Genomic DNA, 21,212 nt, shown 5'->3' with positions numbered 1-21,212 from the left:
ACAACCACGTACAAGCAACACCGTACGCCAATCTCGCATCCTGTCGCATCCATTCAAGAAGGAAACATTTCACCTCACTCAAGCGAAGATAATTATTTCCCCAACACCGCTGACAACGCTGACTTTTCCCGCTCATAAGACCGCTCAGTTTTGACATTTTTTGCTGTTGTGTGCGCAAGGGTTTTTTCAACCATTTTTGCTAGCAGGACTTTTTATTTTCGCGTAAAGTAAGTCACTCGTGTGTATGCGTCTTCAACAATGCCACTAACGGTGATTTGATGCATACAATTAAAGCTACTTCACAGTTTTTTGTTGTACTTTGCTGTCGAGCTACTTGTGGTGCAGTTTGTAGCAATATTAGACGAGAAAGAGGGACAAAGCAAGGCTTTGGTATAGACAGACAGGAATACAGATCGTACGGTATGTACGTATGGAGCTGCATGGTGATGCACCATTGCGAAATGTGTTTCGCTACCTTAGGTCGGAGAAGTCATTTCCGATGCTCTAGATACGTACCGAACACATTTCTCAGGGCACAACTCGCCACAACATGCACGAGGAATGTTTAATCGCACAGGTGATTTTATGTGCGCGAAACTGTGGCACTGGGTTGGAAAGGTTGGAAGATGTACGATGGGACTCTTAGGCTTTGTTTCTCATTGTCATCTTCAGCTCTTATGTTACTTGATGGGACTGAACCTCTCATTCGAATACATTACGCGGTTGTGGAGCGGGTATTTATTGGTGGCATTGTTTAACCATGTGCAAATTTGTTGTTTAAAGTGTGACAACCACGAGCTCTAGGTAGGTTTCGGATTGAAATGAAACAAGAAACATTAAGTGAAGTAATTTGCTGTACAAATGGCATACATTTAGGCACTATGGTTTATTACAAAAAATAATCATTTGTTCCATTGTTTCAATAAGTGTTCTCAAAGTTATTTAAGCAAAACAACAGAAAAGTAGAATGCCTTTAGGTATGTTCAGTCTTCCTAAGTTCCGAGTTACCTTGTTGGTGAGGTATAAGACTCGAGAGGTCCTTCTTTGCAATGGGTTGCCGTTCATACTCTCCGGTTTTTCTTAAGAGTTCTGATCACCTACACCCGAGACAAAACTCCCTATGAATATATTCCATTAGCCAACAGTTTAATGAGTAATGACACTTTGTCCTTATGAATAGTGTCCGTTGGGGTGTAAAGGGGAATTTAATTAAAATTGTCGCAACATTTTCATCGAAATACTTCAATAATTTTTTACCAAACTATAGTTTGGTAAAAGTATGAACTTTTAGAAACAGTTACAGTGATTTGGTGATTTGCAGGACGATTGTCACATGTTAAAACGGTTTATTTTTTATATGACAGTCAACATATTTAATTTTTTATTAAAATCCGATTAAACTGTTTTTTAGCCAAGTGTAGGTGCTATGTTTCAATCAAAGTGCATATCGAAGATCTTAAATGTACAAGTGGTGTGTATCGTATTAAAGAAAAACGAATTTGAGTCTGACAGTTATGTGGCTGCTATTGAATAGCTACAATTTTATATAGCATTAGTGACAAATACTTTCAAACAAATAAACCAATCTCACAGCATTATAGTTAACAACTCCTCCAGTTATAACACCAATGAACTTTATACACGGTTTATTACATTTTCTTCTACATTTCTCACTTTACTTCCAAACAACTTTCTTTAGAAAGTTTTCCTCGGTCGCTTTTGTTGCACATCGGAATGGGAAGTTCCCTTATACATTACACCGATGGTGGGAAAGTCTAGTGAGAAAACCCTTCCTAGAACTACCCGGAATCCGAAATGTTTACAACCTGGCTACCATAGCAAGAAATTCTCTTCGGGGACGGTGAGCAACGAACGCTTCTCGAGCGCTAGCCGTTTCACTGTGTGGTTTCATCCATTGTACGGATGCTGGACTTCATCTTGTTAGTGCATTTACGCCCTGAAGGTGTGTGAGTGTGTGCAAGTGTGCCAATAGCCAATATTCCTCGAAGTCAATCTGGTTGATCAATGGCGATGCTTGACGCTAGAACTTCACCGGTGACTAGCAATATCAGGATCGTCACACACACACATCATCGTCATTCGTTAGCATTGTACGTAACTAGCCTACTTCTTTTGTAAACAATTTCTTCTATGTACCGATCCACTCAGTTACCCTCCACGAACATTGCTTCTCGTTCTCATCGAACACACAATCGCTGACACTGTGTCAATATAGCTTCAACAAGTGAACCCTCATTTTCGATGCAATCAGCAAAAAAACGCATGCCACCCGTTCATGATTTTCGGTTGAAAGTTATGCAAACATTTGATTAGGATTCCGGTTTTCCGAACCGATTGCTGATTGTCGTGTACGTGAAGCGTATTGACATATTGGTGTTCAAGTTGCCTTTTTGTGAGTCGCTCAAAATGTTTAAAGAGTATTGATTTTTGCTCATTTTTACTGGTGCTAGTGTCTATCGTGATAGAAAATTCTATTTTCGAATGAACACCAGCTTTTGATTCTATTATATTTTGTTCATTTTCTTTAACACTTAGATGGTAGACCGTCATTTGTAGTAATCAATCTTACAATCGCCAGCGATTTGTTTTATCCACCATTCATCCATTTTTTCCTCGCAATTTAACTCAGCCGTTTTCTCAAGATTTTTCGGTCAAGTTGATTTTTAATTCATTGAATAGAATTTTTCACCATCTATCCTAATGATATAATGAATGTAAAATAATTCAAAAGCTTCAAAACAGACAAAAAATCGCATTCTAAGTGATTTGTTGCTGAGTGTCAAAAGTTTTATCCCTTTATTCTTATCCTTTTTCTGTGTACCTAACGTCTGTACGAAAAAGTGTTCAAAAACGATCAAACCAGAAGAGTTTGTCAGAACAAATTTAATGGTTGATTGAAAATTTTCCTTTTCACTTTGCCTTTCCGATGAAGTTCGGCTGATTTAGTAGTCCGTTAAATGCGGTTTTTCTGTAGGATTTCCAGCAAGCTCTATCGTGGTTATTTTTTCCCTTCTAAACCTACGAACGAAAAATGGGAGAGAAAAATAATGAGACTTAAATCTGGAATGATGTTCGAAAGTTGTTATTCCGAGCACCGAGAATCAGCTGCTGCTAGCCACCTGTTTACCGACCAGCGAGAATGTTTAACCAGTGTTTGTCAGATTGCTGACGGTCAGCGAACAATAATGTGGCGTGTGGCGCATAAGCGTAGCACCATAACCTTCATAACCTTGTCGGACAGTGGTGCTGACAATGGTGGCACTCATTGCTTCCCATTTGTCACTGTCTGTCACATGGCTGAAGCATGAATGCGAGCATGCCTGCCCTTTGTGGCCCCGTTTCCGCTTGCCTGACAACCACGCTCGGCACAACATACCAGGCGTCTCCATCATTCAGCCTACGCAGTGTTGTTACAGCCTGAAACATCAAGCTGATCTAGTTTTCGCTCAGCTGTTTGCTGTCTTGGATTTGCATTGTTCTGAAAAATGATTGCTTCAACCGCTTGTTCCTCTGCTGACGCCCTGTTTCCCAGCTCCATACCGATTGTCTTGTCACACACTCAACGCCGACTCCATTTTCCACCTCTTTCCAGTATCTATCTGACTGACTGTCTGTCAGTCGGTAAAAGGGACAAAGAACAACATAACATTTTTATTCTTTCGTTAGCTTTTGCCTGGGAGCTGCGGTGGCGCAGAACGCATCACTGTGGGAATAGTGTCATATCGTTATCAGAGCTGACATTAATTTGATGACATCCTTTGCAGAAGGCCGAAGACAAACGGCGAGCGCAACCGAAAAGGAAAGAAAAGCGCGCAAGTAACAGCAAACCCAACGGTTCCGGTCTTGATGCGCTACGGCCCGACAACCGGAAACATGATGCGCTCGTAATGATGGATATTTTTACTTCCGCCATGGCTAATGGAAGTGAAAGACACGTAAAAGAAAGACAGCGTGAGCGAGAAGGGATATTGGAAAATGGATGGCAGGAGCGCTGTGATGGGTGCAAAATAAAATTTTTGATATCCTTTTCTGTGTCTAGCGAAAGGATGCACGATTTGTGGGCCTGTTACTAGAGAATGATGAAAACATCAAACTGACACAATGACAGGCATAAAAGTCAGTGAAATGGTTAATTTGCTGGCAATTGCTGTCATAACATTTTGAACGCTTTTAATTCCAATAAACACTTTAATTAAAATTCTTTTGATTACTTTCTTAAAGTACACATTCGATGTATGCTACAGGTCCAAAAAGAATTGCATACTTTATATATCAATAAACGAAAAATTGGGTACTTGTAGAGTAATAATCCATATTCGTATCGAAATTAATTCTTTATCATCTAATTATTTTTATTTTCTGTCCTTTAAGAGCTTTTCCACTTTCGAATCGAAAAATAATTCAAATGTATTTTGTTGAATGTCCTGCCGGGCTGAAACTTGCCTCACGACACCAATTAGAGTGGCAAATATTTTCATTGAATTTTTCATTCAGCCACTTTACTTCCGAATCTTGCTTTGCTTCCTAGCCTCTACCTTGTGGTCCATTTGCACATGGTTCTTTTGAGTTCGGTCAACACGGTAACATAAATTAAGCGCTACAGCAAAGTCAGCAAGTGGCAACAACATCTCGTTCATGTCATCGTTCCTAATGTTAACAGTGGAGTCAACCGCCTGGTGCCTAAAGCATCATGTGTTGTTTGCATCATCTTTTTCCTGGCCATAACTCATAATAAAAGCTCATACTCATAACTCACATGGCTGAGCGCTTAAGCTTTATTTTGGTACAGTTTACGGGATGATGTTTTCTTCTTTTAGGCAACGGTTGTTGCAAATTGTTATCCTTATGTTGGACAGCATTATTAAAGTAGAACCGTAATAGAAATTTGTACAATATGTAGGTTCTTATGGAGTGTGTCTTATATATGAGCGCCTAAAGGTATGCAATATGTTGTTTTCTCTTCACTGATGCTCGTTAAAGACTCATATTCATCATCTTAGGTGAGCTGAAAACTGTCCAACTACGTCCCACACAAGGACCGAAATAAACGTATGAAAGTTTTTCGTCGGTAATAATTCAAACCACACAGCAAAGAGGCAGTAAACTAACCCGAGCAAAAACTGGACTAAATGATGTACGCTTCGCTTTAAACCGCACACGAAAGCATCCCATCAGAGTGAACAATAGAATCAGCTCAGTACCGCTCATTTTATGGTATTTGCCACAGTCGAACGCAGTCAAAATAAAAGCAATACTAAAATACTTTCACAAAACAATCCCCAAGTGCTGCCACCGGTACCGTCTATCCATCCAACAGAAAGCGGAGCGATGAACGAACAAAAGCTTTCCCGGATAATGAAGCAATCCGCACCATTTGGCAGAATTCATCACCTCCAGCAGGAAAGATTCACAACCGTTTCCAAAACCCAAAAACAACAACTGTCAGCCAGCCCAGCTGCAAATGGTGGCGCACAATCTGCTGCGGTCCTTTTTATGTTCATTTGCTGCATGTAAGCGCCGTGGGCGGACTTCACACCGAGGGCGCGATCTGCGCTGGAATTTGTCCGGCCGGCGTTCACTGTCGTGGTGCAGAGAAATGCTTTTGCTATGAGCAGGCGGCAATGTTTTACTGCTGCTGCTGCTGCTGTGAAGATCAGTTTGGTAGAAGCGTAATGTCGACTTCCGCCTGGTACGACCCTTTCATCATGGCAAATAAACTTGGGCTTTGCAGGTCCGGTGTCAAATGCATTCCATTACAGATGATGACGGTACGCTGCACCGAAGCTGAGAACGCGTTGGATGCAGCGGAGAAAGATTTATTTACGCTCGGCTGTACGGAAGCTTTATTGCGAAACACGGTCTGAATTCAATCTTGCAATGAAATGGTACCAAGCTTAAAGCGAGCATTCTAATGTTCAAAGTTATTTACTAATTTAGACTGATCAAAAACGAATCTAAATGAAATGTCGGCTGGCACAAGAACTTTATAGAATTTGATTGTTCTTAAAATGAACTCTTTGATGGATGATGTGACCTAGTCAGTCGATAAGGCAAGAAGAAGAACATTGATTGAGCTAAAATGGTGTATTGAAAATTGCAGTCACAAGACATAAATTCTCTATAAACCCGTAGCAGTAGTACTCAAATTATGTATTGTTCGAGTGAACCATGTACTTATGAAAAGCAAGTCACCATTGAGTAACGTCAAAATTAAAAAAAGTCGTTAACATTTTCGTGTTTGAATTTTTTTATTTATTCAAAGGAAGGATGTTTCTTAGGGTCCCAGACTATGTTAAGCATCGATAGAGTTTCCATTTGCTGCAACTACGGCCTCGGCACGCTTCTGGAATGCAGGGCAGGTGCAAATAATTTATTTTTCATCCATTTCTCTCTATGTCTGGGCCAATGTTTGCCTGAAGCTTGCTGTACTGGAGTGGCGTTTAGAGCAGGCCTTGGCCTTCATAATAATTCTTAACTTAAGATTTGGATAAGGATCGGGGCTGGATGTTCTTGCATCTTCTTGCGTTCTTGCATCCAGATGTTCTTGCTTTCACTTCTGAATGCAGTTCAAGGTGCGAGGCCCCATCTTGTTGCAACACAACGTTTGGCTTCGGACCGTACTGTTCTTTGATCCAAACAAGAACGTTCTTACTTAAAATTCGTATGTGGACCTCCGTGTTGATCTTGTCGCCTTCTGCGATGATCATTCCGATCATCATTTTTTTACAAATCGCAAGTCACGAATCCAAACTCCATAACGCTAGCAGGATGCTTGGGCATTTGTCGGCCACGTCTTTGTATCTAATGTATCGGTCGGTTCTGGAATTTGATAACGTTTGTTTTGCACTAGCGAAAACGGATCGACTTCGCCCCACAGTCTCCCATTACGAACTTCCGTGCCGTAGTGTCACAAATCCCGTGTTCCTTTATCATTTTCCTTATTGAACGCACTGGATTTACCCGAATTTTCCTTTTGATAGCAGCGATAACCCTCGGAATCCGAGTTGGAATCGGACGACCTGTGACAACCTTCGTCGATAACTGTTCTTTCTTTTCTCGGTCCTGTATCGATCCGGTCTTCTCGCGTATAAATAATTTGTATGTATATTATGTTATTTTTCTGCTGCATCAGTCAATTAAAATTATCGTAAATAAATTGTTGGAAAGTTATTAATTTACACAAAATTTACTGTATTTTTTTCTATTATTCAATTTATCAAGCATGACAGCAAGCGTAAAATAAGACGACATCGTTTATACTTTTATTGTAGCTATTTTTTATTATGGATTGAATAGAACTGTAGCTTTAAATGGAGCAAATGTTGGTTTTATAATATGAAGTGTTTTATGTATCCAGTCCAATGTACTTAAAATCTTAGCGTAATATATGGCTTACCACTATAAAAAGTAAAAATTGTTGAATTTGAAGATAAATTTTTTGCAGCAATAACTGTATGTGTGGCGGGCCGGTTCTAAAGACGACAGAGGAGGCGGTCTTCACACGGTTGGACCGGGGTTCAAAGCCCATTCAAAGCCCTGTCCCCAATAATGAGGGCCGATGGTCAGCGTGGCGATCGATGGTCAGCGTGACCTTAGTAGGTCGTTTAGGCAAGAAGAAGCAAAAGAAGAAGAACTGTATCGATTAATTCCTTTGTATCAAAATTACCCTTCAGCAACTCTTAATCGCTAAATGTCTGATTCAAGGCAATATGTTTTACGCAATATTTTTTTATTTGTATTATTGACTCATATATGAGCATGTATGATAAATACATTAAAGAATAGTATATTAGTTTTCATCATAAAAAGTCTTACAGATCAACCTGATGAAGGTGTTCAATTGGTTAAAATTTATTTTCGAAGAATTTTTATTTTTTCCTGCCTCTTGCCCTCGACTTTCGTGATGTTAAGGCGTTGAAACTTGTTATGCCGTAGAAAGCAGACAACATGAAAACATGGCCGATAATTTGCTCGCTGCCCAAAGTTGTTTCAAACTTTTCAGCTGCAGTCCCATGCTTCCCAAGCTTCCCAAGAGCGTCACAAAAGTTAAATCGCCAAGAAACGGGAAAATCGCATAGCCAGGAAATATCCCGTTTGCCTTTCATAAACATGCAAATTGTTATCTCGATTGTTCTTGTTGCTAAATTTATCAAGCAGATGCAAAACATTTTACCCCTCTCCCTGAGCACTTTGCTCTCTGCTACATCCTAGAATCGTCTCGTCCCCGATCGACGCGCGTACATTCAAGCCCGGCACATTTTGGTGTTTGATTTATTCGTAGCCTAACGTTCACACAGCTTTTAAACGGGCCCGGTTTTGTGATAATTTATGTACCGTTTTTTGAAGTTGAACTTTGCGCTCCCGTAAAATGGGCTAAGATTAACATTTTTAAGCATCCGTACGGCCGCTCCAAATATTTCCACGAGCTGTTCGGTCTAGCATTTCTACACGAAAAATTGCAGACATCTTTTTGGCGTAGGTCACAAGAAAACAGAACAAAAAACCATTTGGACAAAAATGACGAAAATCACATATTTGGTAGTTTATTGGCATCGGAGTCACAGCTAAAGAGTAGAACAAAAAGGCTAACCTTTATTACACAACACAACATCTCGCAAGTGCATTCCGGCCCAATTCATTTGCGAACCAACTCACCCCTTTCTGAGGCCATATTTTACGGCTATAAAGCAAACCGAAAGAAGTAGCCTTCTATTGGCATCCGTAGTAAACGGGCGTGCCACGTACACACGGATACACATCCATCGAGTTGATACAACGAAAGCACACACGAAACCGAGCCAAACGCAAATATGCACAAACGAGCAATCGCACATTTGTCTGGCCGTATCTGACGTTGACAGCGGAACCGAAAAATTGCTCATGTTCTGCCAGAAGTGTTTCCTGGGTGGGTAGTATGGCCCAACGATATCCAACCAACCAGTTGCAACCAGTTGAACCGAATGCTTGCGTCTTTACACAGACATCGGCATTCAACAGCACAATCTAATTGATCCACTTTGGAAACAAGTGCCTCGATGACAAGCGGAATGACATGCGTTGTTGCTCTTGCGTCCATGAATGGAATGCACTTCCTGTCCTTCGGCAACCAGCCAACTCTTCCTCTTAGATTCTGGTTGCACTGGAAGGCTACAGCTTTTGGGGCGATTGGATGACACATGCAGTTTATTTTCCATGCACGAAATAAAATTTGATGGTTTATAGAAATTAAAACATACAATTTAAACACAATCTGTTGCAGCTTAACGTCTGCTAAGAATAGATTTGTCCATTTAGCAAAATTTACTCCACTCACGTGCAAAATAGCAACGAATATTTCGATAAAAATATGGTTTAAACCAAGCTCCCACGAACCGTTCGGTTGGAAACCTTCCAAATGGTTTCGCTTCCACGGTTCGGTGTTCCAGTATTGTGTCGTACGAGCGTCAATGTTAACATGGTTCCAGGAAGTTGAATAGTAACATTTCAGGTCCAGGCACCGTGCTGCGAAAGCCCGAGCCAATTTCGAAGCTCGTTTGTTACCCACCCGGTTCGAATGACCGGCTTGAAACTGATCGCACACATGCCTATAATAGCACCAAGCACAAGTGCGTGTGTGTGTACAGCTACTCCCTAAGGCGGATGTAACTTTCGATTGTTCCGGGTCGAGTGTGTAGCAGGAAACGAGACACAAGCAAGAAGTGCGGTGAGAAGTCACACAAGTTAACATTGCTTCGCTGTTCCGTTTGCCACGGACTATTGTATCGGCTGTAGTGCTGTAGTTTCCTTGGGGCAGCCCGTGAGACTAAACGCGTCAGATGCTATGAGTTTCACCAGCAAGCGGGTGTATATCTACGCTGGGAGCGTTGAATGGCTTCCAGCATAACGCAGGGAGCATCGCAGTGGAACAGACTCGCTTCCTTTGCTCATCTTCGTGCGCCAAATCAGTGCCGAGTGTAACGTTTGTTTTGCACTAGCGAAAACGGGTGGTTCTTTGGAGGGAAAGGAACTTTTATTCACCACAATCGATGTCTTATTTTCTTCGCAATGTCTTTTTGCATCGTTACGATTCGTACATTTATTTGCGTGGAAAGAGGCTTTTTATTGTTTTATGAACGGGTGTTTAGTCATGTGCACAAGCAAACGTTTTCAGGGAGAGGCTATTTTTGACAAGAGGTAGGAAGAACTTAGCACACCTTTGGCATTATTCACTTGAAGCGGTTTATCTTATTTTTTTTTTTTTACCAATATCCTAAATGGAAGGTGCCAACAACACGGAGTTGGAAAGAAGATCGGTTGACTTTCAAAATACCGGTGAATCACGCAAATAAGATAAAAGTGAATTTAATTAACCAATCAAAAAAAGATTTTTAAAGTGACATGCTCAAAAATTTCTTTCCTAACGGTCGGTCCAGCAATGAATCTGTAATGATTCTTTGAAGACTTCAGCAAGACTGTCTACTTGCCTTATATCCTTTTACTTGATATAAAATGTTTCTGGTTATGAAAAATTTTCTCTTGTTCAGCATCTTTTCTGTTCAAATGTGAATGAAAATGTTCTTAATTTGTTCTATCTCCACTCTCTTCTTGACTGATAAGGACGTTTTTACGGTTTTATTCAACCTTTTTCATAAATTTTACTAATTAAAAATCGGTCGAATTCATTGACTATATGCAACATAACCTCATAACATTTAAATTTTACAAATTTAAGTTGTCTAATCCTTCTGACCATCACTGTACCGATGTAAATCAGCTTACTTGCATACTTTTAGGCGCTATCATAGTTCCACCGAAAGAAATCATATATGATCGATGTTTTTGTTACAAATTTAGCTTTCAAATCTTATCATCTTATAGCTTTCAAATCATCTTATAAACAGAAACAATTCTGAAAGGCTGTCTTAAAGCTTAGCGATGAAATTACAACGTAGAAACAAGAAAACATTATTGAGGTGAGACAAAACACCTTCGTCCAAAACCAAACCTCTTCCAAAGTGGTGTGCGGTCGTGTATCGTGAGAGTGTCTATTTTCTTCCACGTAAGCATCTGCAAGATGTGAATGTTGTTCGTGCACGTGTGTCCTCTAGAAGCATTACCCTCACATCAGCGAAAGAAAGTATGCGAGGAAAATGCAAAAATCGATGTTAATGGTTCTCAGGACGATCGCTGTAGTGCTGCCGATGGTAGAACGCGCATTCTTCCCGTGTGTCGATAATGGGTCTGGATTTACTGCGTGACCAGCATTACTTACCGTCGCGACGGGTGACGCGTGTGAAGTTTGTGCCGAAATAAAAGCATACCGTCGCGTGTCGGTCTGCCACTGGGACGTGCGTGCACTAGGCTAACGGTGAGGCCACCTCACAGCAGTGCCTCAAAACCAGGCAATAATAAGCGCCCCCTGAGTGACGACTCTGCCGTGCGACCGACATGTTGGCCATGCACCATATGACACCGGTGGAAGTTACCCAAATCTCCAACCTGCACACGGTGAGTTGAAAGTGATTTCTCGTTCGACTGCGCGTTCCAAGAATAGAGATAACGTTGATGTATCAACACATGGTGGTAAATGTCAATAAGTTTCTGCTTTCGGAAGCCATCTGAAATCATTTTGATAACGTAAGTCTCGCTGTGTGTTTTGTTCTGCCTGCTAACAGCCGTCGAACACGGCAAGACTCGTAAATACGGCATAAATGCTAAAGGATAAGAAAACAAACCCGTCAACCAGCAACTACAGTTATGAATGTCCACGCACATATACACACAAACACGTGCCCTGAGTCTACAGTACTACTACCAACTCCAACTGCCTGCCGGGTATCAAAGGTTGAGCAACTTTGTTTGCCCTCCGATTCCGTTGCTGGTAGCAGGTAGCAACAACACGAGAATCTAATTAAAATTACTCCCGCACCGTTTCTATGTCGCCTCCTGTCCACTGGCACTCTCATCATTCACATTCATCATTCACTAAGTTATGTACCGAAAGCCCACACACTACATGCAAGACTCGTCACCTACGATAACGTTCGAGAGACGATTACCGTCAAGGAGTTGGGTGTTTTGTGTACGAGCGAAATGTAAAAACAAGCTCACTCATTTGGCAGTCCAGAACAGATTTGCCGGTCGCCTACATTTAGGCGGTCGGGGTTGTGAATGCCGTGCGCAAGTTTAATAGCTACCCCGCACAGTCTCACCATCAAGCATTATCATCCATTTTCATTAATGTGATAAAACCCAACACCCTGGGCACGGTGGGCTGGCCAAAAAAAGAACAAGATCTTTCACACATACACACAGTCGGAGTAAAAATTACGCACATTCATCAGCCATGATCATGATTTTAGCAAATGGTATGACACAAAAAATGGGTTCGCTTTACCCTTGAAAGCGTGCCAAAAATAGGGGACTTTAGCTTTTAATACTAATACCGTCAAGTGGATGCCAATGAGGGTTGCCAAATCTTCTCGGAACACGCTAAGCTAGCTTTGTAAAATAATTTAAAAAAAGTTAAGCAAGTTAATTGTACTTCAATGTACGTCTTAATGAATTGTTCTTCGTTACTATTTTCGATTCTTAATGAAATATTATCATTGTTTTTGCATACTTTATTCCATTTTATGAAAAATCGAGTATATGTGGGTAATTTTGCTTACAAAATATTTTAAATTAGTAAGGAATACAGTCTGGTCACAGTTACGAAACAAAAATTAAATGAAATCGGGGATAAGATTTTTTTTTTGAACTGCAAAGCAAACTGCAGCAAAGACTTCCTTTCAGCAAAGAAAAATTCTAAAACAATGCAATACAATGTTTTAATTACTAAGAACTTTCGCTTAAAATATTAAAATAATGCCCAAATTTAAGCATGCTTAGCAAATAGCTGTTAAAGAACCCAAAATATTATTTTTTCCTTTCATAAAAAAACGAGTTAACAGTTCTACTGAGGTGTAAAAATTGAAGTGAAAATATTCATTTTTTTTGCAACTCGTAACATACTTTTCCAACTGTTGGAAAGCAATCATTAAATACTTTCACACCTACATCTGTACTTCCTCTCAAACATTTTTCCATCCACCAAATCATCTTCCCGATAACAGGTGGGAAAGCGTACACACACACACACACACACACACACACACACACACACACACACACACACACACACGCAGAGCCCCATAGCCATGTGAATGGTACCCCGAGAAGCAATTTTAATTAAACTTCTGGAACCTTCTGGTGCGCTGAGACTAACCCGGCCGAGCTTTGCATCAGTGCTTCTATTATGACATAAACGAGCAGAAGGTGGAACGAACACTATTTTTACTACAAGCGCTATTTTCACTTTCTGCACATTTCGGTGCATTCTTGGTTAAGCTATTGGCCGAGTTTCTGGGTTTCTAGGGTTATGTCCCGACGGTCTTTATGGGTGGGGGAAAGGTTTTGAGCTTAAGCAATTAATATAATTAAAAAGGTTCACTTAAACGTTGCAGGTTTAGTACGTTACCGAGAATGGAAGTATTCAGGGAAAAAAGTAATCACATGGAAGCATTTGAAACCAGTAGAATAATTACTCTGTAACAATATAATATCCTAATATAATACCCAAAATTAACAGCAGATGCTCATGCCTTCAATATATTACACAATAACTATTGTATTTGAATGATAAACTATCATCTGACCTGTATCGGCGTTAAATTACTCAACGTGTTACCGAGCTTAGGCAACTGCCGAGCGTTTAGTATGTAAATTGTTTAATTTAGTATCCTTTGACCTGCGGTAACATGGCACCTCTTCGGATGATCACACGCCCCAACCGAGCGAATTAATTTAGGGCTTACACAGGGCTGCTCCATTTCCCGCGAACGCACTATTTATTGATACGCGGACAGATCCCAAATAGCTCATGGTTTGTAAAATCGATACGGATCGATAGCCGAACATCAGAGCAACGGTACACGGGGTCAACTGCATAGAATTGTGACCAATGGTTATAGCCAACCAAATGGATGAACACCGCAACCCAACTGTAAACTGTATTGTTTCGCACAAAATCTACTAAGCTAGCTTAGTGTTTCCAGTGTTTCCCCAAATATACCCCAGAAAAAGAACAACTCTCTGTTTGATTTCTGTGACAGATTGCTATTTTGTGTTGAATGAAACCTTTCCAGACCATTTTACAACGTTCGCCCCCACCATCGGGCACAACTATATCCGTGCCACCAGGGTGTGGGTGTTATGAATATTAATAAACTTACTCTCCATAGATCGAAACCATCTCGCAAGCTTATCTGGAACACACTGTAACACCGGTATCGAAACCATACACCACAGTACCCGATCGAACCGGTTGTCAGTGGTTGGCAGCTGAATGAAACAACAACGGCTTACACATGCGAAGGAATTAAATTTCGGTGACGCATGTAAACGACACACGCCAGCCGATAGAATTTTAATGAGCTGCTAGGTACGAAAGCTCCCAGCGGAAGCGCTCACATGGTGCGTCCTCTGTCACTGTAGTTGCTGCTGGTGTTGCAAATTATTAATATATTATTCATAGCTTTCTCAGGGATCCCCAGGGGATTTGAGGCGCGTAGCGCAGTAGCTGCAGTCACTCAAAAGTTGCACGATCGTTTGCTAGAGCTTGCCTTTTTACGTATGCGTTTGCAACGACGAGTCACAGTTGTGGGGTGGCAAATGATTTTTCATGCCGGTATTGCTGCACTAGGGCATGGTATTAAAATGTAGCGATGTAATAGTTCCTCCGAAACTGGAGTGGCAAACAGATGTGGCTTTGCAGAGCGGCTGCATATTTACAGTTTGCTGGTAGCATTAACTTAAGAACAGCGGTTTACAGGAATGCACTAATGAGGAAGCGTGTAATTAGTGTGATGGAGTCCTGAAAAGCTGTTGTAATATTTCATGCGAAATGATCCTTTTGTAGTAGAAAATAAATGGTTGTTTTGTCAATAGATTTGCATCACATCAAAGATATACCGAGACATCTGTTAAAGCATCAAAGTATGCTAATTGCTCTTAAACGAGATGGGTCATGTCGTCCGTGTAATGGCTTACATATACACATACAAGATCGATCCACATACAGCATCGATCGTTTGGTTCGAAAATTGTTTAGACGTAAATTTTTTAGCACTAGCGTAAATTTTTCTATGCGTCAATGCTGGAATGGGTTGGAAAACACTGTTACACTGACCTCGAAGCGCCTATTGTGAGGGAGGTCTTTGGTAACCAAAATTACTCTGATTTCAATTCCCGGTTCTATGCCGATTCTTTCGTATGCGGTCACCAAGAAGGATTTAGTGGATTCGGACTCCACGCCAAACCACAGAATCCACATCGTGAAATCTTGAGCCAGAGTTTTGCGCTGTAGATGAACGTTCAATGCAAAATGATTCTTCAGCTCAGTTTAGATATCATTCGTATCAAAACCTAGTTTACAGAAAGATCATCAAACCAAAGCCGCAGGGACAGGCGTAAGTTTTAGCCTCAAAATATCTGCTGCGAATTGCTCAATAAATTGCTATACTTGAGCTTGAAATATCATAGTGTTTCCCAAACCACTGTGACATATTAACAAACCATGACGATCTAGTAGCACAGTCTACTACCAAAATAAATCCCATCAAAAGAGTCCTAAAAACCACAACGACCAACAAGTGCAAGTTTAGTCTGCACCACGCTAGACGTATTTTCGAACAGCATTAATATTCAGAAGGTAACCTGAGGTACCTGTTCCTAGAAACGATGTTGATACACGCTACGAAAGGGAAATGCTGTAAGATTTTAATGCAGTACAGCTTTACGCTGCACTGAATGTTTAAGTTTAAGGGGAAAAGCTCTACTGCCGACGAAAACCCTGGCATGTAAATGAACGTGTTTTGCCTCGAGCTATGTTTGAAGGGAAACCCATGCCAGGTAGTTAGTTTTCTATCAACGTGTGCGTGTGTGTGAGGTAAGGACACCGATCCGTACCGAATACAAAATTTAAATCATGAAACCGGAATTACAATGTGTCCTCGGTGTATGGGTTGAAGTGGTAAAGCTTTGTTTATACTGATTATAATTCCACAAGGATAAACGTTCCATCCACAAACAGCAAGACTATACAACACTGGAAGGATATTATACCCGTATCGTAACGAGCACAACTTTAATTGTAACACTACCCGTTTTCTCTTCCTTTTTCTCTCTCTCTCTCTCCAGTTAATCCTCGAAATCAACAGCGAAGTAGCACTATTTCGTGATCTGCTTATCCACGTCGGTCAATCGAGAGACTGTCCCGAGCTGCGCGAGAAAATACGGAAACTTCGCCGGTCCTGCGTCGAAGCCTGCAAACACACCGCCGCGCTGATACTGCCCCAGATACGAACGTAAGTGTCACTGCACCGGAACACTACACTACAACTGCCACTTATCATTTACTGCATGCATATGAAGCAGCTTGAGAAGTGTGTGTTAACACTCCGGAGAGTATTTTCTGGACCGTTGCATTTTGGGCATGATTGGGGATTTTTAGTGCAAGCCGACCTTATCCACTAGAGCAGGAAGTTGTTAAATGTTTCAAGATGCTAACTGCCGTCTTTTGAGTCGGGTAATGTACAATGGCCACAGTCCTTCTCTCCCTCTCTCTCTCTCACTCACGCACACCGTTTGAAAGAAAGTCTCGTGCTGTGAAAAGTGAAAAAGTTCATTTTCCCTGCTGGCCAGTACTCCGCTGCTCGGTGTACGACGAGCATACTAACGAGATGCAAACAGGCTTCTTGATAAAAGCCGAGGCCGGATGTTGTTTTCTTGAACGAGCCTGACGGGGGATGGAAACCCAGTACCGTTCTAGTTTAAATATTTACTCTCGCGCGTGTCCTACGATGACATAGAAGTTGGGGACAGCATTTGGGCTCTTGGATGTAGCGGAGCGATACGTAAGGATGTTAGGTATGTCGAGCTGTATGTTGCGCCGAAGCAGCTTTAGTCTAGCTAGAATGTTTGCAAAGTTTACTCTAGCTCACAAGAATGAAACGGTTTTTAAAAGTCTCTCAAAGTAATGGTAATGTTTTGTCTGGAGAGGGTGTTTTATGTCGGGGGGGTTTTTTTTTTGTAAACAAACAGTTGTTTAAAAAATATGCATTGAACAATGTCGTTAGCAGGATGAAGCCTTATTTAAATAATGAAATTATTCTTAAGGTCGCGAAAGCTTCTTAAAGCCGTTCCACAAGAAACGCAGTACTGATTTTGCGAAAAAATGCTTTTAATTTTGTATAGAAATGTGTTAAAGTTGACCGCATTTTGACAGAAAATCAAGTTTGAGCTATTCCACGTTTTGAAGTTTGTAACTATTGCACTCTAGCAAGTCAAATTGTCAAATTACTTTATATGAAAAACCGGTCAAATGTATGAATTTGTGGTTTTGGGTGTCAAAAGTTCGCCAATTGATAAATTAAGCAATTTAATCAATTATTTTTATTATTTTCATACTTGACTGTATGAGAAAAAAATGATTAAATTGTTTAATTTATCAATTGGCGAACTTTTAAACACTGGCGAACAAACAACAGAAAAGGCCATACGTATTTTTTAATAATTTTTCCAAAAAGAAAACTTGTTATAAAAATATGAAATTTTTGTAAAATGTAAGAAAATGGTTTTATTTTTCTCCACTGTTGTTTGCTTTGTCCCGGGCATGCTCGGTAGGATAATTATTATTAAAAATGAATTAAATAATGAATTTAATTTTTTTGAAGTACAATTTCTTGGATTGCATGTTGGAATTGAATTAAATACAATTCGTTTGAAAAATATATATTTTATATGCATGTAAATAAAACTAGCTTCCCTTGCCAAATAAACGGAGATAATGATGACACAACACTCATCTTTCTTGGTAAATTCACTTCATTTTGGCTGGGGGTTTGGGTTGGCTGCAATCCATCAAATTTGAACTGCTGGTTCTGTTCATCTTTGCATTAAATGAAATAGACATCACGGCCACTAGCTGACCTCATTCTATCTTCACTCAGCAAACAAATCGTTCCACAAGCTCCGGCGCGTCCCCAGTACCCAAAACAAAGGCTTCGCCAAAAGAACGACGCGTAAAGAGCAAACTTGCAAATCAAATCAACACGAATTCAATTCCTTTCTAGCGGGCGGCGTGAAACTACCCCGACTTCTAGCGCAAAAGTAATGAACTCGGTCGCGCTGTCACACTCGGTCCTGCCACCGGTCAGCACCCAGCAACATAATCTCTTCCGCAGGAAAGAAAATAATAAACAAGGGGGTTTTGAAAATTTATGCAATTTATTTCATTTCCCGTTCCTGTCACGTACGAAGTCGGACATTTTTTTACTCTATCTTCTCACAAACCAGACGCTTTTCCAAGCTTTCAAATATACACATGGAAAGCCGCTACGTTGGTGTGGGTTGCATTGTCCTGTTTCTTTCGCTTCCCGAACTTACAGTACTGCAAGGCGATAATGGAATTGGACAGGACTGCAGTGTCTGCATTTGAAGGGAAAAGAAAAACTAAGGATGAGAAATCTCCATATTTTGCACATGAAAATGTGGGTCTAAAGAACGCTTTCACCTTGAATTGCTGTTTCAAAGCAGATAATTAATAATATCTTTTCAAAATTCAGCTTCCCCGAGTGTGAAAAGCTTAATCCTTCACACTGTCAAACAAAGGCGATAGAAACAATGTCACATTTTCACGGTGATATAATCATTCATGCGATTAGTCCTTAAAAAGATATTGTCGCGTTCCTCGCGTGATTAACATCGTACAGCTTGCTTCCTTTCATTGTAACATCTCGTACCAAACTTGAGGCACGTTCTGCCGCACTTGCTGTTGACTGAGGTTCTGAGGATAATCTATTCAAAACGAAATTTGCCTTCGGCACAATCGTAGGATAATCTTTTCTAGCAGCTTCTGTACTCTCCCTTTCAAAAACCATCCCACACGCATACACATACACACTCACTGTAAAGGCGATTGAAATCTTCTGCTGGATGGTTCGTGAGCGTGAGCCTCCGGAATCAAAAGTTCTGCACCGTGATGTAACAAAAAAAAAGAACCTTTTTCTTTCGCCTCCGTTCGAACGAGCAACAGCACAAGCGAACGGTGCACGTGCTGTGGGATTATAAAGTTCGCATAATTCACCCTAAATCATCACCACGCACTGCGAACGATGCCTGCAAGATCTGTTAAAAAAAGCTTAATTGTCGGTCAGTTCTTCCATAAAACCGGGCTCGGCAAAACAAAAAATGGTATAGGTCTATCGGCCATAAATTTTTTACAATGGCTACAAAAACATTCCATTCTTCTGTTCAACGTGAGCGAGTAAATGTGTTATTGTATAATATTTATAACTCCTCCGCTTCCGTTTCCAAAGTCTTACACTCCTTTCGGCAACGGAATCTTGTACGCGAACGGGCGAATAACTGCATAAAAATGTACTTCCATTTTTTTTTGCGAGCTTCTAAAAGCCTGAAATTGACCGCGAGAGTGAACTGTGCAGCAGCTTGACTGCTGCTCCAAATCGTTGAACACCGTTCTTAATCCTATTCCGGACGATTGCTCATGAGAGAATAAAAGAAAAAAAAACCTCCAACAAATTTGATTTATTGTGGCAGTATTCTGGGGACGGAAGCTGAATAGGCAACAAGGGAATCATCGTTCGCTGCAGATGACACCGAGTCGCCAGAGAAAAAGGGATCAGTTGCTCGGCCACACGCTGCACTAAATGCAACAAATCATCCAGGAAAAGGGAAGCTTCGCTTCTTTGAGGCGCTAATGTTCCGAGCCTGTATCCGTAACCGAAAATATTTGGGGGCCGTTCCTTTTTTTTGCGTTGTAATAGAAAGCTGCTGATGGTTAATGTAATGCTTATTTATATCTGAATCGTTTTGATTTATTTTCCCGTTCAGTATAAATATCGCTATATTTGAGAATATCTAAACAGCAAGATTGCTTTAATCCTTAGTACAAAAATGGAGCAAATTACCCTTGCCTTCCTAGGAATTACACCAAAAATTATGAATTTACAGGTCTAGTTTAAATTACTAAGCTAATGAAAAGCTTTTAAAATCCTTTAGTAGTCGAATGGGCTTAGATTTATGTACCGAATTATCACTCAAATTAAAGTGAATTTTGTCCTTCTAGTGCTGTGTTGTGACTGCAACTTTGTCGGTTCCTCGACGACGGTGAACACTATTTTGGAACAATCCTTTCACACTTTTCACTTTATTTGAGACGTTTAAAGCTTTGCGCGGAAATCTATTACATGTGAACAATCTGCAGGGTTTCATAAAAAGTGATATATCTTCTTGGTTTTGAGACAGCAAGTTTGCCCTTCGCACGTTCCTTTTATACGAGGGCTGACAATAAAGTAAGGTCTCATATTTTTTTTTTCATAGAAAATGACATTTATTTACAAAAAGCGATACACCGTTGGAAAAGCCAAGGTCTTGGCTACTTTTCTACATAATCGCCACTTTTTTCAAACATCTTGCGCATCCGCACGATGAACTTGTCTATGTCGGCAGAATACCACTCTCCGTCCGCCTCGCGCCTGGGTGTTGACCTCTTTCTGAGCTGTTTCGGCACCCATCGGGCAGAAACTTTGTAATCTGTGAAGTTGTTCACAAGGATATGACGGATTGTTTCGCTGCTACACACTCCTCCAAGCTTCTCTTCCAAGTCCCTAATTGTCGCACGGCGGTTTTTGAGCATTTCTGCCTCCACTGCTTGAACAATCGCATCCGAGACCGACGGTCGGCCACTTCTCTCCTCGTCGTGAACATTAGTGCGCCCGGAATCGAACCCGATCATTACCCGTTTTCACCTATTTTCGAAACAACTCCTATTTTCGAATCGAATCAAGCTTTCTAACTATCCTTTAAAATTACTCTCCTGTTACGTGCTAATCCCGTAACGTGTTGGTAGCGTTACGTTTCAGTTTTCATCTGATCGTTTGTTTTTTTATATACTTTCCGTGTTGTTCGGCAGCTGCAAAATGAGTGCTAATTTATGTGCCACGTTTTACCCTAAACTTAGTAGAACTTCGATTCCGCAATGAGTAATGTTTTACATACTAATGTGGTTTGAGCTGACAAAGAACAAAGCCTACCAACCGACCGCAATGGCATGGCACATCATCTGTGACCACAACGAATGACAACTGACA

General features: G+C 40.7%; 2 protein-coding genes across 3 annotated transcripts in view; both read left to right on the top strand.

The window, feature by feature from the left end:
* The window catches only part of LOC126565597 (60S ribosomal protein L34), a 364,763-nt gene that overhangs the window by 171,470 nt on the left and 172,081 nt on the right, over positions 1–21,212 (top strand). The gene's annotated exons all lie outside the window — the stretch shown is intronic.
* The window catches only part of LOC126565304 (uncharacterized), a 43,404-nt gene that overhangs the window by 16,406 nt on the left and 5,786 nt on the right, over positions 1–21,212 (top strand). Inside the window, exons 1-2 of one of the 2 annotated variants that reach the window (XM_050222470.1) lie at positions 11,438–11,508; positions 16,240–16,406. In XM_050222470.1, coding sequence (XP_050078427.1) covers positions 11,449–11,508; positions 16,240–16,406 — 227 coding nt within the window. In that variant the 5' untranslated portion in view covers positions 11,438–11,448. Of the gene's footprint in view, positions 1–11,437; positions 11,509–16,239; positions 16,407–21,212 lie in introns of those variants that run through there. The other variant, XM_050222469.1, reaches the window with a different exon arrangement.

This window comes from Anopheles maculipalpis, chromosome 3RL (assembly GCF_943734695.1).
Source record: "Anopheles maculipalpis chromosome 3RL, idAnoMacuDA_375_x, whole genome shotgun sequence".
In the NCBI taxonomy this organism is placed as follows: Eukaryota; Metazoa; Arthropoda; class Insecta; order Diptera; family Culicidae; genus Anopheles; species Anopheles maculipalpis.
Note: the sequence above shows the minus strand (reverse complement) of the source record. Positions and strands in the feature narration are given on the sequence as shown.